The 18,803-nt window shown below is 34.6% G+C and overlaps 1 protein-coding gene across 6 annotated transcripts in view; it reads right to left on the minus strand.

Moving 5' to 3' along the window:
• ERBB4 (erb-b2 receptor tyrosine kinase 4) overlaps positions 1-18,803 on the minus strand; it is a 1,134,420-nt gene that overhangs the window by 262,848 nt on the left and 852,769 nt on the right. For all 6 annotated transcript variants that reach the window (XM_084998988.1, XM_084998989.1, XM_021075968.2 and 3 more), the window contains exons 13-15: positions 17,296-17,428; positions 12,327-12,420; positions 4,968-5,122 (exon numbers count right to left, since the gene is read on the minus strand). In XM_084998988.1, the coding sequence (XP_084855114.1) occupies positions 4,968-5,122; positions 12,327-12,420; positions 17,296-17,428 (382 nt within the window). The remainder of the gene's footprint in view (positions 1-4,967; positions 5,123-12,326; positions 12,421-17,295; positions 17,429-18,803) is intronic.

The following is an 18,803-nucleotide window of genomic DNA, read 5'->3' on the forward strand; positions in this document are numbered from 1 at the left end:
GCAACAACATAGATCTGAGGATAGGTAGAGTGTATATAAACAGGTACAAATAATTCTAAATAGAGAGAAACATGATGCAACAAAAAGAGGATAGAAAAGAAGCTAGACCATTAGATAGGAACCAGAACTTGAAGATGCATAGGAACAAACTAAAAAGGGAAGCACTGGAGTTCCCGTCGTGGTGCAGTGGTTAATGAATCCGATTAAGAACCATGAGGTTTGCGGGTTCGATCCCTGGCCTTGCTCAGTGGGTTAACCATCCGGCATTGCCTTGACCTGTGGTGAAGGTTGCAGACGTGGCTCGGATCTCGCGTTGCTGTGGCTCTGACGTAGGCCGGTGGCTACAGCTGCAATTCGACCCCTAGCCTGGGAACCTCCATATGCCGCGAGAGCGGCCCAAGAAATGGCAAAAGGACAAAAAAAAAAAAAAGAGGGAAGCACTGTAAAGTTTTTTAGAAGTCATGAAATTGCTAGACTTGTGTTATATGTTGGTCTCTTTACCCTGTGGGAACTAGTCATCTGGGAACTAGGCAGTTTCCTTTGGTACGGAAACTGGTGTAGTCTATTTAAGAGAAGATGAAGGATTTGACTAGGGAACTGGTGCATAGGATGGAGGCAAAGGGACAGATTCTAGAAATAATGAGGGGAAAAGGAGTAGTTGATGGCTGATTCGCTGATAGAAGTGGAAAGATCAGAGGAGTTAAAAATAACTCATTTCTAACTTTGACAATGGTGGTGCTATCAATGAAAGAACGTTCGAGGAGAAAACCTTCCCTTGTGTGTGTGTATGTGTGTGTGTTCAGGCAGGAGGGATTGGTAATTTCAGTTTTGGGTATCTAGTTTTCAGTGTGGCTTTCTTCCATCCAGGTAGAAATATTCCTCAGCAGGTGGAAATATGAGTATGTATCAGATGAGGCAGGGCACGGGTTGGGGGTTGGGCAGGGGCAAGGAAGATGGGAGGTAGAAGCATAATGATCCAGTTTACCCATTTTATAGGAGAAGGTTGACATCATGTAAGTGGATGTGATGGCTGAAGAAGGATCTTTAAAGCAGGACTGAGACTGAAACTCAAGGAACTCCAATAATTAGTAAATGGCATAGATGAGGTCAGATGCCAGAAACATAGGGAAATATAACTGAGTAAAATAAATTAATTATAGTGTTCTGAGAGCCAAATCAGTAAAGGAGAGTTGATGTCAAATGCAAAGAGAAGTCTAATAAAAGAACTAAGAGTATGTAAATTGTCATAGTCAAGGTCACTAGAAATTAGGTTGCTGTGAGTGGAGAAGCATACTGGAAAAAAGACAGAGGCAAAGAAAAAGGGAGGAGCTACTGAGGGGGCAGGATGTGATGTCATGAAAATTTGTCTAGGAGATTTTGTAGGATATTTGAGATTTAAATGTATTTATAAATTGAGAATTAAAAAAATGGAAGACAAAGATGAATAAGAATGTGTCTGAAGTGGCACTGTGTTTCCTAAATACAAGTCACTGTATTTAAAGATGTACATTCTATTTCACCTCTTTGTACTCTCTCTCTATAAGCAACTAATTAGCACCTGCAATTTATATTGATTCAAGAAGATCAAAGAATAATGGAAACATTAAATTTTTGAAGAATCAAAATCCCAAATAAGAGATGAAATGAGGATGGAGAAAGATGTAACTCTCTGGATAGTTAGTTAATAAATATCGAAATTCACGTTTCAAAACAAAAATTTAAATTGATATTCATCGTAGATGCTAGTGATGTTAATAAAGAAACTATAATCTTTGTCCTTACAACTATGCAATTGTATACTAAATTTAGTTTACAAGTCCTCTTTTACTTTTTTATTTTTTTGTCCTTTTAGGGCTGCACCCGCGGCGTATGGAGGTTCCCAGGCTAGGGTCTAATGGGAGCTGCTGCTGCCGGCCTATGCCAGAGCCACAGCAATGCCAGATCTGAGCCGCATCTGCGACCTATACCACAGCTCACAGCAATACCGGATCCTTCGCCAACTGAGCAAAGCCAGGAATCGAACCTGCAACCTCATGGTTCCTAGTTGGATTCGTTTCCACTGCATCATGACGGGAACTCCTACAAGCCCTCTTTTAAAAATTCTGTTCTGCTAATTTCAAATATGAATATCATTTCTAAGTTTTAAATTCTTGCTAAACACTTCAAAATACAGAGAAAGATTTCTAATAGGAAGACATGAATTGTAAGAATAAAAATTCACTGGACTGTGACTTCCTAGTGGTCAAGAGCTGTGTCTTGCTTATTTCTGAACTTAACTATCACTATATTTGATACACAGTAGGGGTTCAACATAAAATTGAGGAATGAATGAGAAAGGCTGCTAAAATAAAAGTCCTATAATCAAGGCAATAAGATATGAAGTTATATTTTTCCTCTAGGAATATTAGAATCTCTCGATAGGAGATGGCTAAATGGATCACCTATTTTAAAAATATCTAAAGAAGTTATTAGAGCCAATATATTTAATGTACTTTTAGAGTAGTGAAAGTGCTTTTAAGGTATTACGCAGATAATTTTATTTTCAGACAATCATTAAACAGTATTCAAAGTAGGAATTTTCTTTCTGAAAAATGTGATTTGAAAGACTATTTCCATTAACTTGGTTCTTGAATTATCTAGCTGACATAATATTGGCATATAAAAGAAAAGCTGTTTTTCAAAATGGAGTCGGCCTAGTTAAGCTCACACTTACTGAGGGGTCAGCTATCACACATGGTTAGGAATAAAAATAGCCACTCGTCCCCTCAACCATATTGCCCTGTGATCTTTCTAGGGAAAGACTATTTCTACATGCTCAGAAGGGGCTGACTGCACAGAGCACCTCATGGCTTCATTAAAATGATCCCAAAGCACAGTGCTACGCCACACAGAGTACAGGGGAGGACTTAGGAATTTAGAAATTCCAAATTCCTAGACTCTGCTCTGGGGCTGTGACCTCAGAACTCTATGAAGTGAGCAGACCTGGACAATACAGAAGCTCTTAGTAAAAGGATGGCAGAAAGCTAAATGAAAACAAAGGCAGAAAGTCCATCTGCACTGTTAGTCATGACAGGATCCATTTACCTTAGCAGATAAGAGAGGGCAATATTCAAATTCTGTCTCAACATCATTCTACAGCAGGGAATTTCAAGTCATCTTTCTGTTTACTAGGATTCCCAAATGGTCTGGTCAGATGTATTTCCTATCACACCGTCATTCTCCCTTTAAGTTGACATCCGGCTTTGGTTGCTGTGGTAAACCGATCTCTTCATTATCCCTACTTCTCTTTCCCCCCACTCTATATCTCTTCTTTTATTATATAATCAGTATTTAGAAGGGCTGTGAGGAAGACACACCAGCTACACATTTAGACTACGGCTCTGTGATCTCACTTTCATTTCCCTAATGGCTTTGTTGTAATTAGATTTGCAAAAACAGCAAAAGGTCTCAATTTTGAATGGCAACAGCTGTTGACATCAACATTATATTGAATAATTTACTGGTTTAATTTTAGCTGCAAAACAATAAAACCCTCGTGTGGATGATTTTTTAGGAGGCAAAGTTTTATCTTTCTGTTGCTGACTCGTCTGCACGAGCGGTATTGATATTTCCATGAAATACTCTTAACCGAAGTATGCCAAAATCTCACAAAGGGAGCAGATTATTCTTTCTAGTTTCCTTGAAGCAAAGTGTCTATGTGATCATTTTGGTGTCCTCAAACTACATGCTTTAGGTAAACCAATGAGGTGGCATTAGCTCTTCCAGGCTGAATTTGAATTTGAATGGCAGAATATTACTTTACCTTTTGAGGATCTGTCACTTGAGAGTGACTTAAGCTGATTTCTTGACCTGCAGGAAATTGTAACAGCATCTGCAAAATGATGTCCTCTTGGCAGAAAATGATGTTGCTTGCTTAACCTCTTCAATATCCCCTAACAGCTAGCCCTTAATCTGGCAGAAAATCTCTTTATAGAATCTCATGCTTCCCTGCCAGATCTCAAGTACCCAAGATGATTCTCAACAAGTGCATGTGTTTATTCGTGTGTGTGTGTGCATGTGTTTGGGCACTCACACTGGAGAAGAGGACAGAAGGAGGATAGAGTGTATGAAACTGTTCTTTATTCTAAATGTATTGACCTTCTAGAAGAAAGAAAAGGAAAAGTCCTTATTAAAACAGATTTGCTGTCTTTTAAATAAATAATTGTTGGGATTTATTAGATGAAGTGGCATTACTCTTTTAAAGTTCAGTGCTTTTTTCTTTCTGTAATATGTCTTTGTTATTCAACTGTTATCAATATCAAAGGAAATCTAATTATTATTCACTTTACAATGCTCCCTTTTGGAAAATAGAAAAATGTGTACCTATCTTTGAATTGCCTTATATCGGCTGCAGAAGCACCAGGTTATAGGTTAACCTGTAATAAAACCACCTTCACAAAATGTACTTGTAATTTTAGTAATATGCATATCACTAGGTCCCTTTAAAAAAAATCACTGCTTTTGCTTATATTTTGTTGATGGAGACATACAAGGCACCATTTATCAAAAAGAGATTATCACTTTAGGCTGATTTTAATGACGAGAGAAACAGAAACAGAAAATCTCTATTAAAGATTTACTAAGCATGAATCTCAAAAGTATGATTACATGTCTTTTCTGATGTATTTAATATCCAGTAAAATTTAGAAGAATTTTTACACTGTGTGTATATAGTATAGCTAATACTAGCTTCATAAATGTTTAATAGAAGTTACAGGAAAATGTTAAACAGAAATATTTTAGAGGGTATACATTTGTTTCCATAAAGCATTCTTGTAGAAAGGATATCTCTTAAAATCAACATATTATATAAAGATGAATAGGACTGTGCATGAGGAGATTATATATTTAGTAAACTGTGTCAGAGATAAAGACAGATGTGTTCAGCTTTCGATTAGCATTGCGCACAGGTCAGTGAAACTGCTTACCCTTGGGTGCAGTTTGGATGGCATGGGTGGCACTCCCGATCCTCATCAGCATATTTGAAAATGAAACTGTTTGCCCCTTGTAAGCCATCTGGACATTTTTCCACACAGTTCGGGCCATCCTTAAAATGGGAGCACTTTGTGCAGTTGTCAGGTCCCTGAAGGGTAAGAAACAAAACCAAATGGAGAAAGAAAAATGGGTGCCATTTCCTCTGGAATGTATTCATGTGGTTTAGTTATTGAGCCTTCAGTGGGTGACCCATCTTCCTCTAGAGAACTGGGGAATATTTTCAGAAGTACAAATAGGGACAGATGCTGCCATAGTAACTTTTCAATCAACAAACCTGTCCAGTGATATTTTCCAGAAGGACATCAGTAGTTTCTTTCTGTGATTTACTCCTGGTGAGATTATAGTGCAACAATATTTGACAACAACACATTTTTTTCCCTTGGGGGTATTTCATCACACTCACTAGGCATATGTGAATATTCTTTCTAAATAGTTAGTGACTATTAACAGTATTAGTCAATACTAATATCTACTAAATGAAGATAAGGAAATAATAGGAATTAGGTAACACTAAATTTCATATAAAAGTGAGATGTAAACTTTGCTTCACTTGTTCCATGACTGTTTGAACAATAATTTTAAAATGTTCTATGATTAACAGGAATTAGGGAGTTTGGGCAAATAAAAATTAATTTCTAAGTTACTCTCCATCTCAAATCGTCTAATGATAATGCTAAAAAGCATATTATGTCTATTAATAGGAATTTTAGTAAATCACACTACAATACTGAGAGCACAATAAAGGCCCAATCTGATAAGCAAATATCAAAAACTCCATAATAAAGTATAAACAAAAGAAAATTATTTGGAGAAACTTACTCAAAGATGATGGTGATATAAATATGATAACTCTAAATAAAACTCACTTCACATATTTATGTTTCTAATTCACAATATATGTCTAATATGTACAATTATAATAAGCAATAATATGCAAATATATTTAAATGTTATAACAAACATAAAAACCCTAAATTCATTTTAAATGTCTAAAAAGTTTATGGAAGAGTAGATATGGATTTGGTGCCATGGATAGTAAGCATGCAAGAAATGATAAATAGTACATTCTTAAATCAAACTGAGAACAGTTTGATAAAAAATGCTAAAGATGCCCATGTATTTATATATTCAGCTATTTTGATAATATTAATTACTCAAAATTTAATTTTAATTCTCCTTTTTTAATTATTATTAAAGTATAGTTGGTTTACAAGTTTTCATCAAGTTCTGTTGTACAGCAAAGTGATCCAATCACACACATTTCCCTGTGCTGTACAGCAGTTCTCTTTTTTCTTTTTTTTCTTTTTATCTTTTGTCGTTTTTTTAGGGCTGTGGCATATGGAGGTTCCCAGGCTAGGGGTCTAATTAGAGCTGTAGCTGCTGGCCTACACCAGAGCCACAGCAATGCCAGATCTAAGCCACATCTGTGACCTATACCACAGCTCATGGCAATGCCGGGTCCTTAACTCAATGAGCGAGGCCAGGGATTGAACCCACAACCTCATGGTTCCTAGTCGGATCCGTTTCCACTGCACCATGATGGAAACTCCCTTTTTTGAACATCATATTATCTTAAGAATCTCTTAGGATTCCTCTTCTCTTTGACCACTCCTTGGGACTTCTTACCTTGATTCCTTGCTCCCCCAAATTTGTTTTTGTCTGCACAGTTCAATAATTATGACAGTTCACACTGAACATAATTTAGATAAATAAGATATGCTAAGTATAGAGGGGAATATTTACTATTATTAGGCTTATAAATATAAACATTATGAATTTGGGAAATAAGAGCAAGCAAACTTCATACAGAGATATTTAGTAGGAAAGGAGGGTGGGGATTAACCTACTCATGGGAGTGCTTTACATCTTTTTATGAACATTAATCCAAAAGTATCCAGACATTGCTAGTGGTGATACAGGTATCAATCAAGAAATATAATACCTTATTTACTTTTTTCCCTCCACATTTTATTTTATTTTTATTTATTAATTTATTTTTTGACTTTTTTTTGCCATTTCTTGAGCCGCTCCCATGGCACATGGAGGTTCCCAGGATAGGGGTCCAATCGGAGCTGTAGCCACCAGCCTACATCAGAGCCACAGCAATGCGGGATCTGAGCTGTGTCTGCAAACTACACTACAGCTCAAGGCAACGCCAGATCCTCAACCCATTGAGCAAGGCCAGGGATCGAACCCACAACCTCATAGTTCCTAGTCAGATTCATTAACCACTGAGCCACGACGGGAACTCCTCCCACATTTTATTTTTTTAATCTTTTTTATATAATGATTTTTTTTTTTTTTTTCCATTATAGCTGCAGCATTTGGGAGTTGTCAGGCCAGAGATTAAGCCCACACCACAGCAGTGACCTGTCACTACAGTGACAACACCGGGTTTTTAACCCAGTGCACCACAAGGGAACTCCAAGCAATATAATACTTTAAAATTTAAATAAAGGCAGCTAATTAAGAACAGTGGTGTAAAGACAATAACGTAATCGGAATTTTTTTCTGGAAATCCTGAGACTGGTGAGGTTCAATCAAACACCTATTTTACTATTTTGATGTGAGATTTTGCTATTATCTATCTATCATTTATGTATCTAGATAAATAGATATAAATATATTTAAATCTCATGTTTCTAAATCTTGTATCTTTGTACGTGTGAATATATATGTGAATACATATTTTGTATTCTATGAATTTATTTAACTTGAAGAGTTGCTACTGGCAATTTCTTATTTCCTACCAAAAAGGAACACTTCACATGCTTCCAATTTTAACACCTGCTCATGGGTACTTAGGCACGTAATGCCATCTATTATACAAAATCATTTTCTGTGCAAGTATGCTCAGTGGCATGACTTATTGTACAAGACAAGAGACATGCTGATGTCTTCTTGCAGAACACAAGAATAAAACTTAGTAAGAGTAACTTAGCTGTCATAGTCAAAATTAGGAATTATTTTTCTATAAGATCTTCTAATATAATTCCAGTTAAAATCAGAAGATGTAAAAATTTTATGAAACTAGAAGCAAATTCACATTTAGTCTTTAGATATGCTTTAATGAGATAAATTATTTTGGTGTTTCCTTGTTTTTAAAGAATCTCAACTATTTGGTTTTATTAGCTTGATATGAAATCAAATGCCCTAAGCTGACATAACTAAAAGATGTCCTGACAAATCTCAAAAGAAAGGAAATATACTGATTCTCCATTTCCATAATAAGGAGATTTAAAGAAATACATGTGTGTCTAATGCTTATTCTTCTATCCTTATATTCCCAAAGCTTTTAAGAACCTCGGTGCAGTGACAGAACTGATAAATGCAATAGAAAACAGAGGTAAAGGTAATATTCTTCTTCAAATCTGATTTTAAGTTACCCTTGGACTCAATAATATAGAAAGAAATCCGAAGGATAAGCTAATCTTTTTTATATATTTTTAAATTATTTTTTGTCTTTTCTATGGCCACACCTACGGCATATGGAGGCTCCCTGGCTAGGGGTCCAATGGAGCTGTAGCTGCCTGCCTATGCCACAGCCACAGCAACACCAGATCCAAGCCGCATCTGTGACGTACACCACAGCCACAGCAATGCCGGATCCTTAACCCACTGAGCAAGGCCAGGGATCAAACCCACAACCTCGTGGTTCCTAGTCAGATTCGTTAACCACTGAGCCACAATGAGAACTCTGGATAAACTAATCTTGATAGAAACATTTCATTTTTGGTGCAGTGAGTTAAGGATCTAGTGTTGTCACTGAAGCAGCATTGGTTGCTTCTGTGGCGTGGGTTTGATACCTGACCCAGGAACCTCAGCATTCCACAGGTGCAGCAAAAAAACTAATAATAAATTTTATTTTTTTTCTCAGTGATAATTGATTTTTTTTTTCTGGTGGCTACTTTAAGAGTCAATGCCACAATTTTCCAGTATATAATTCTCTTCCCCTTCCAGCTTCACAGAATATTGAAATTTTCTCCCACTAGAGTAGAGGTTTGTCATTCTTTGGACAATGAAATTAAGTAGAAGCAATTTACAGGTCTTCCAGTGCCAACCTCTCTAGCCTTCTCTTTCCCTGCCACCAGGACTTAGGAACCCCATGTAGATGTAGAAGTACCATAAATTCAGGGCATCTTGGAATGCCAGACCACCACAGGGAGAAGTGCTACCTCAGAAAATTTCCCAGACCCATTGTGCACATTATGTGAAAAAGATTTAAAGATTTTTCTCTAAGTTCCTGTCATATGGGGGTCATTTGTTATGTCAACACATGCTTTATTAACCTGATTTTAACAGCTACTTTAGCTTTTATTAAAAATGTGTTTTAAAAATCAGTGCCCCCCCAAAAAAAATCACTTCCCTTGCCTACCCCTCGCTTCTCTTGCTGCTTCTCTGGCTTACATTTTGATCTCTTATGACTTTGTTTGATGTCCTTTATTTTTCTTCTTGCATTTCCTCCCTTATAATTCTTGATGTGACTATACAGGAATAGTGAAAGTGAGTCAGAAAGGGTAAAATTTAAAAAAAAGAAAAGAAGAAAGGAAAAGGAAAAAGGATAAAAAAAAAAAAAAAAAAAAAAAAAAAAAAAAGACCAAATAAGACAGACAAGGATGTAAAAGCAGAAGCGTGCTTTATTTCAAATCTATCCCTCTCAAGATTATCCTGGATGTCTGTCACATTTAAATAGGGTAATACCATCTGTTTTACATATAACTGTGATGTATATTCCCAGAAAATATTTTATCCTTATCAAATTACAGACATTGTTGCCCAGGGGGAAAAAAAGTGAAGTGGAAAGAGTGTGAAATTTGGAGTCAGGACTTCTATAGTCAAGTCCCAGCTCCACATCTTACTAACTTGTAGACTTTTGGAGCAACTCTCTAATCATTACAATGGGTTCAGATATAATAGTGTTTGGCAAATATAAACATTTATCAATTATTATCATTAGGGAAACAGTGACTGGTTGAGAAAGCAAAATTTCAACAGAATAAATCATAAGACCAGGTGTTCACATTCCAACTACCTTTATGACTTCTTCCTCTATCTCATTACAATGTCAGTCCCATGAAGAAGTTTCCAGAACCTTTTGGATGGCCTGAGTGATATATGGCTGTTACATGGTATACAAAACTACCTCTGTCTCCAGTTTGATAGACAACATGCAGACCCAGAAACAGGCAAAAACCTAATATAAATTGTAAAGGCTGAAAGCAAGCAACCTCCTAGAGGGAGCAAAGTTTGGGCTACCGCTTGAGCTCAGTCCTGGTAGTTTTTCAGACACCGTAACCTAAATGACATTTATTCTTATCTGCTTAGCATTTCAAGGCTTACCAACCAAATAATCAAGTACGTTTTCTTGATTTTATTCTCTGTTTTTCCACAGATGAGCGGTTCAGCTTTACTGAGCTTTTTCTACTTTTGACTTACTGCCTTCTCTAATCTCAAGACATATTCATTCACACTTTTAGCCTTTGGGTAGTGATTTTAAATACATGATCCAATAACGCTGTCCTACAGAATCAAAATGTGTTATTTTTTTTTAAATTCTTTCTTGGTTATCAAATAATTTTGAAAATTGCAAGAACATTTATTTTTAGGGTTTTCTAATGTGTATGTTTATAAACTGTCTTAATTCTTTTGAAGAACAAAGGAATAAACAAATAGACTGCAAAAACAAAGAGGTTAAAAAAATTCAATAAGCTAGTTATTTCCTAGCACAATTTTATACCATAGAAGGCAGCATAAGGGAATCAAAAAGCATGGAGCTGCTCTTGCAGTTTGCCTTGTTCAGAGGAGATGGTCAAATTCTTAGTTATTGTAATTGTCTATTTTCAAAGTCCTCCCTCTGAAAGAGATTTTGTTTTCCATGCTATGACTTATGGTCCCTAGATATGCTGGTTTTTAGAAAAGTCTTATAAAAATAGTTCAAATTACTTTAACAACCAATTATAAAATTTTACCTTCCTGTGTTTTCTGAAATTCTTTATAGAATCCACATTTCTCATGCTGCAGATTAATTGTATTTTCCATTACTATCCTTAGTGGAAAAAGAAAATAGTTGCATATGCCCTTTGCATACTTACTTGGAGATCGTTACATATTAAATTGTCTTTTAGACTTTTGTTCTTCATGCCAAATCACATCACTTCTTTTTCTCAGAGGTCTGTTTTTCCAAGCTTAATCATCCTTGTAGTAGTCCTCTGAACTGTCCAAGTTTTCCATACCCTTCTTTAGATGAAGTTCCAGAACGGCTCATTGGGGCCTAATGGAAGTTTGGAGGGCTCAATGATATTTTTTTTTCTAAGCTAATTAAGTGCTGAATAAGCACTGTGGTAGAAAAATTAATACTATTTCAATTTCAAATGAGTTCTTATGGAGCAATGTGAAGCTCTTGGCTACACCCAAATGTTGGTCCCCAAATTACCTACTGAGAGATGATTCAATGCACAAATAAACTGGAAATTTGTCTAAAGAAGGATGAATATGACATTTTGGAATGACAAACTCATACTGACCTCATTAAAAGAAAAAGCCTAAATGACGGGAACCAAAGGAAGGTCTAAAAAATAATTACCGCTTTCTCCATAAAGCTAACTTCAAACAATATAAATCTCAATCTCATAGCCCCTCCTTTGATCCTCATAGCTCAATTCTCTCTGCCACGGCATTTATTATACAGCTTTAGATTTTAGTTTATGAGTGCTGGTCTTCCTCATTTTTTTTCAATTTTCCTTCGCAATGCCATCATATTTAAATGATTAAAAACATGTATGAACATGTTACAGTTTACTTCCAACACAACATGAATTTTCATATTTACATATCTTTACATGTTTCCTCATTCCAGATTCTTCTTCAAAGCATACCTCAAACATCACTTTTCTTTAGCCTTCCTTGATGCCCCAATTTGCATCCCAAAGATTTAATTTATCTTTGTGTTCCTATAACAATTTATACATATTTATATTTCATCAATTATTTTGCTTCAATTTAATGACCTGTTAATCTCTCTTTTCAACCCTCTGAAATCTTCAAGGACAACTCCACATCTTCTTTTTAAAGACATTACCTGGAACATAAATATTTAAGAAACTGAAGTTTTAAATATTTTATCTCTACTTCTAAGCTGTAAGCCTCTTGAGGGAAGAATGTCGAATGTGATTCCCCATAATGTGCTGTAAATCCCTATTTAATGGATGGATCAATAGTAAGGCAATGGCTTAACAAACATTCCTACATGACACGATATAAGCCAACACAACCACAGATGTCTTTGGGCTTACCGGTCCATGGCACGTGAGGATGCCATCTTCCATCTTCTCGCACTGGGGGTCACACTCCACACAGATGGAGCCATTCTCAAACTCTCGAAATTCACTGTGAAAACATCAGCGGCATGAGGCGGTGTAAGCAAACAAGCTGTCAACTTAACAAATGAAGTAACATCTGCTAAAAGTCCTATTGGCAGAGTAAATTCTAGAGTTTGTTTCTCTATGTGCCAGGAGCATCAGAATCATTTCCCTCTACACGAACGAGTAAGTTCTCCATTAGGAGAAAAGATAAACTGCAGCCAGATGGCTCTCCTTGCCCTCTGCTGGGTTCAACGACAGACTCATTCAGGAAACCTTTCTCTTGTGAGAGATATTCCAGCAGTCTCAAAAAAAAAAAAAAAAAAAAAAAAAAGAAAGAAAAAAAAGTATGACTTTTTGATGACACAGCAGAACCATTTTTGCTTTTTAAAGTAAGGCTGCGCCTGTTTGTCTCTATATAAAATTTTACTCCTGGCTGAAGCTTTATTTTTTAAACTTTGAAAGAACTATTGTATCTTTCTTGTTGCTAAGTTACATGAATGTTCCCCATCCTTGTCCTTCAAATCCCAAGACTCTTCAATTTATTTTTAGTGAAACTTCAAAAACCACTTTGATTCCTTTCTTTTAAAATATCTGCCTTGGAGAATTATGGAAAATATCTTTTTATGGTAGATTTTATTTTCTTAGATTATTGATCTAATATCACAATGTATTTTTCAGTTTAAATTCTTTATGAAGTAATTCCATATGGTATAAAATTAAAAAAGTTTCATGATAACATTCTAAAATTCTCTAATTAAGATCTACAATGACAGCCATCCCTTCCCAAAACCTTCCATTTTGTTGTGGGTATTTGAATATTAAATGTTAAAAATATGTTTTTCAAGCAATGTCTGCTCTAAAATTTTCCTTTCAATAATTGAGTTCCAATAACGTACAACATTTTTAAACCATAAGATTTCTATTAATGTATGAAAGGATGAGGTGCTGGGTATAGGCAATTTATAAAGTCAACTATGAGTCATTAGCAAAACTTGACTAAATATTTATAGCTACTTTACTATTTTATGCCTTTGTATCATGAGCGACCATTCTAAACTGATAGCATTGCAGATATGGCAATTGTGAATTAACTAGGTGATAAATTCAAATTTATTTTTCTCTAGAGTAAAGTATTCTCTTTTGCTTAAAGTGAACTGTCTCAGTTGGCTATTGGAAAGGCTTACCAGATGACTGAAATCCAAAAGGTGAGCTACATTTTCTGCTGGTTAGATTAAGATTACATCTACTTCAGGAAAAATAAGTGTTTGTTTTTCAATATATACAGCATAAATCTATGGGTTAGTTATACATATATTTAGTTACATGGATTTTGCATTCTTAAAGTGAAGTGTTGGTTTGCTATGGATTAACATTTTATGAATTTTCATGAGTTTAAAATCTTAATTACATATGAAAGTTTTTATTTTGTATGTTTCCTTAACATGAGTGAAATAAAGTATTCAAGAGAGAAATCTTCAGACTATAAGGTTGAAATGACCTGGTGTTGGGGGTGGGGACAGGGAGCTAAATTGTAAAGGGAATCCAAAGCACTATGTATAAATGAAATTATATGATAGTTACAGCAAACCCAGCAATCATCAGCAAAGCACTATTTTGAAAACAGTTTCGTGTGTGACTAAAGAGTTATAATACCAAATGAAGGAAATATTTTTTATGGTACTAAAACATAGGTCATGCTTTTCTTTCTCTTCTCCAAAACTTCCTCCTCCATACTCAGAGCTAAGGAATAGTATGAAGATATCATAGAAAATCATGGAGAAAACCTCGATTTGTATGGCTTTGGGCTCTCTTCCTTTCTGCTCTTAGAAGAGATCTTCCTTGCAATTTCTTGACTGTTATTGTTTCCATCATTATTTTTTTCCTTCTCTGTCCCCAGTGATCCTGCTATAACTTGGCCAGGGACACTCTTTCACTTGAATCTGATCTAACAAGTCTATTGAGCATGAGCTTTGCTTACTGAGCTTTGCAATTTTGCTGCTATACATTTCTGACAGTTTTGTTGTGTGTGTGCCACCTCAGACAATCCTGTGATCAAGAGAAAATGCTTTGGATTTGTGGTTGTTCCCAGCACCAACGTTAATATTTCTGTCTTAAATCCCTTAACTTCTCTAGACTTCATCCCTAAATATCCTCTACAAAAGGGAAAAATAAAGTGTTTCAATGAGAGGTTGTGATTATTAAATGCAAAATTGCCTAAAAGAGCTCAGACAGGGACTCTTTCTGATGTCTCCAAATTGTTCTTAAAGTTTCAAAAGCATTTAACCATATGGCCAGATGAGAAAATGAGATTGCATTTCAGTTAGTGTTCTTTTTTCATTTTGAATACTTGTGTGTAGTTAGGAGTTGCCAAAATAAAGTGACTTATATGATCTGGATTTGAGTGCTAACAGCCAGGATTAATTTTCTTTTTCCCCTTCAAAAAAATCCTCTAATTAGGATTTTTTCTTTTATAATAGTTGAACTATTTTTATACATAAATAGGTTCCTTGATTTTGGTAAATGCCATATTTGTATTTACTTTCAGCAGTGCATAAAATAACTATTCTACCTAACCACTTGATCGGCTTAGTTTAATAGACACAAAAAGAAAATGATACCAATTGTTTGAGTGGTAGGAATACTAACAAGATTTTATTATGCATTTTCTGATTTGATAATCACAAGTATTTTATGACTTTATTATTGCTCTCATTTTCCATATAAGAAAAGGGGGTTTAGGACAATTAGGTTATTTATCCAAGGATGGACATTTCAACTAGGAAGTGATTAAGTTAGGATCTGAATTCATTTTCCCTCAAAGGCTCTCTTATCTGCCAAGCAAAGCTGGAGGAAATTTGCACATACCACAAGATTGGCAGTGGGGAAATCTATCATTGGATAGGCAAGAATTATTCAGACATTTATGAGACACTTTCTTTTATTATCTTTTAAACTAACACTTGTGTATGATTTCCTAGAGCCCCACCACTATTGCAAAATACCTTAAGAAATTACATTTCTTTAATGCATTTGATTTAATGATTTGGAAATGTTAAGCTTTCCAAAACAGATGGGTGATCAGTGCTGTTTATTTAGAAAACCAGTGTTTTTCCTTTGCTTAGCTTTCTTTGTTTCACAAAAATGAGACAGAGGATAGTGTATATACATTCATATATCTATCTATTTCATATTTCTGACAAGTTTAAAACTGAAATATTAAAGAAAAACAATACATCTAGAAAAAAAACAGGATAAAAATCAGATATCCTGAGTTCTAGTGTTGATTTGGCACTTCTACAGTGTTATGACTTTGTCAACACTTAATTCTATGAGTGCTCACTGTTTATAAGTTGCGTCTGTTTGATAAAATGATTTTTAAAATTCATTCCCGCTTTAAAATTACACATATATATTCAATAAACTTTTCATGTAACTTTCATTTAATGGATTAAGTCTACTAGTTTCATTTTAATGGCATCAATTGCCATACATACTTAGACAAGCTTATTTGATCTGAGGTATTTTGTGTACAGGTATTTTATGTATTCTTTTATAATAATAATATGAACAAGCATAGATACAATTCAACTGAATGAGACAAGTAGCAAATAATTTGCTATTCATTATCAAATGTATGCATTGACTGTACTTTACAAAATTACAAGCTGAAATTTTCCTGCTACAATTATTAAATGTTTTTTGAAATGCCTTTATTAAAATATAATTCACACACCGTACAATTCTCCTATTGAAAGTGCACAAACCAATGCTTATTTTAATATATTCCAAGAATTGAGCAACCATCATCACAGTCTAAAACTACTGAATTCTTATTTAAAATTGCTTTTTTTTACCTAAACTTCTAATTTTAATTTTAACCTTTTTTTTCCCCCTAAATTCATGGAGAGCATTGGTTTCAGTCATCTATCAAAGACGATACATATCAGTATCATTACAACCCATAGATTTTCATCCTTGTAATGTAAAACACAAAAATACAATGCTACCTGGGATCACAAAAACAGTTTTTAAAATGGGACAATTCATGAGACAGAAGAATAAATGAAATAAAGAGCTTCAAAATTACACCTTTGCAAGACTGTTGATAATCCTTTTAGTGAGCAATATAGGAAAATCTGAGTCTGGGACAGTACTAAAAAAATGCATTATCACACTAATGAAGGGCAACTGTGATGCATGAAATAGTATGTTAGGAGAAAGTGATTTTATGAGTATATAAAATGCCATGCAACAAGGTATATACTAGGCTTTATTGTTGGCAATTTGATTATTGTAGTATTGTAGATGGAATTTAAAATACTTGATTTAAAATATAGCTGAGGTTATCTTTAGAAAGTGACAGAACACTTTCAAAAATCTTTCCAACTAGAGACTACAAAGACTATTGAAACCAATACCCTCCATAAATTTAAGGGAAAAAAAAGGTTAAAATTAAAATTAGAAGTTTAGGTTAAAAAATTAGGCAATAATTCCAGATGAAAATTAATAGGAAAGCATAAGAAATAAAAATATTGTGGCTATATTTGGGAGGGAATGTTACATCAAACAACGTTCTTCATAAAGAAAATAGAAATGTTTTTCAGTTTTGCATAAGTATACATTGCTATAATTTAGTAAGTGTTATCTATTTTGATTCACATTTTTAAGTATATACACAATAGTTAATATGCATTTTGACTTAGTCTCATTAATTCAAATAAAGTTATTTCTCTTGAAGACAACTTTTTCATGTCTTCTCTTTTATTCAACAAAAGCTCTTCTTAAAAATCTTGACCAGAACACACATTCTGAAATTTTACCATTTTATTATCATTTTAATATTGAGCAAATCAGTAGCTCAAAACTCATAAGGTAAAGACAGCATTATAAGATGCCTTACCCATCATAGAGGTTACAAGACTCTATGCAGGTCCTTCCCCTGCTGAAGCGACGACAGGACAGGCACTGGTCTGGCCCAGGTCCCCAACACCCATCATTTGAACAGAGATGGTTGCATACCATTCCTTCAGCAGCTGAAAAACACACCCAAAATCAAGGGGAAATAAAACAGAAAGCCTGTGTCAAAATTTACCATTTTAATATGAATCTTCAAGTAAAGCTGGAGGAGTTGGTTTGAAAGAGGAGTAGGTTTTAAAGAGATCTGTAGCAGATAACTTTGCTTGTCTACCCAGTTGCCATGGTCCACTCTACCCTCAGTTTCTTCCACATTGCAGAGCCCCGTATCTGTGTGTGTATAACAACACTGCTCATAAGAGAGAACAAATATCAATTATCTATATCAAAATTCCAGGGAGAAGGAGTGACAGAAAGTAAGGAACAAAATACACCTTTCTAAAGCCTAACCTTTGCTCCACTAATATACCAACGATTTTGTCTTCAATTCTATATGAGAATTTCATGCAGAAATTGAACAAGTGATATCTGCTGTAAGACAAAAAATATTAGAAGGGGAAAAAGAAAGAACTATATGGAGGGTAAGAAGAGGGAAAAGAAATAGAAACAAAATACAAATTTTTCTTTTTTACAGGCCTCTGGTATGCTCTGACTAAGCTTACCTTGACATTGAGTAAAATTGGCACATGTAAGAAAAAAGTTTCAAAATAATTTTAAACAAAGCGTGTTGGTTATTTATGAAGAGCTATGGAGATTAAAGTAGTTTTTAATCTTATCTCTATATTTAACAGTCTTTACTCTTGTCTCTTTGTTGATAGGAAAAGTGCCCAAAAGTTTAGGGACCATGTTTTAAAATTTTAACTTGGTAAACCATCTCTGTTCTTCTATATACCAAATAATATTTATTCAGTATATTATTATTTATACTGAAAAACATAATTTTAATGAAGATATAGATATTGAATAAGATAGAATAGAATAGCACTGAATATGTGGTTGTAATTTAAAGCAGTATCATAGCTGTGAAAGTTTCAAGTAACAAATTCTTGAGAAAATGAATTACCAGCATCACTGATTCTGATTAGTTTTAAAACAGTGAAACAAAATCTCCCAATCCATGTATTATTTCTCCTATATCCTGGAATCTTAAGCAGGCCCCTATATTAAACCGTGCAAAATTCTTTCTCAAGGCAGACGTCTAGACCTATCAAGATATTTTTTAATTCATAATTGTTTAACTGAATAATCATTGTCATTATAGTTTAAGAGAGAAACTCCATGTGTGTGCGCGTGTGTGTGCTTAGCAGTTTTATTGTCATATGCATGACATATATTGCTCATACATAAAGTTTACAATCTAATGTTTTGATAGATGCATGAAATCACAAGCTATGTATACACAATCCAGGTAATGAATGAATCCATTACCTCCAAAAGTACATTTTAATACTTGTTAAAAATCAGTTGTTCACATAGCTGTAGGTCTACTTATAG

This window comes from Sus scrofa, chromosome 15 (genome assembly GCF_054392235.1).
Source record: "Sus scrofa isolate SSC_HxYL_T2T_F1_AM1 chromosome 15, Sscrofa_HxYL_maternal_Yorkshire_Landrace_v2.0, whole genome shotgun sequence".
Taxonomy (NCBI): Eukaryota; Metazoa; Chordata; class Mammalia; order Artiodactyla; family Suidae; genus Sus; species Sus scrofa.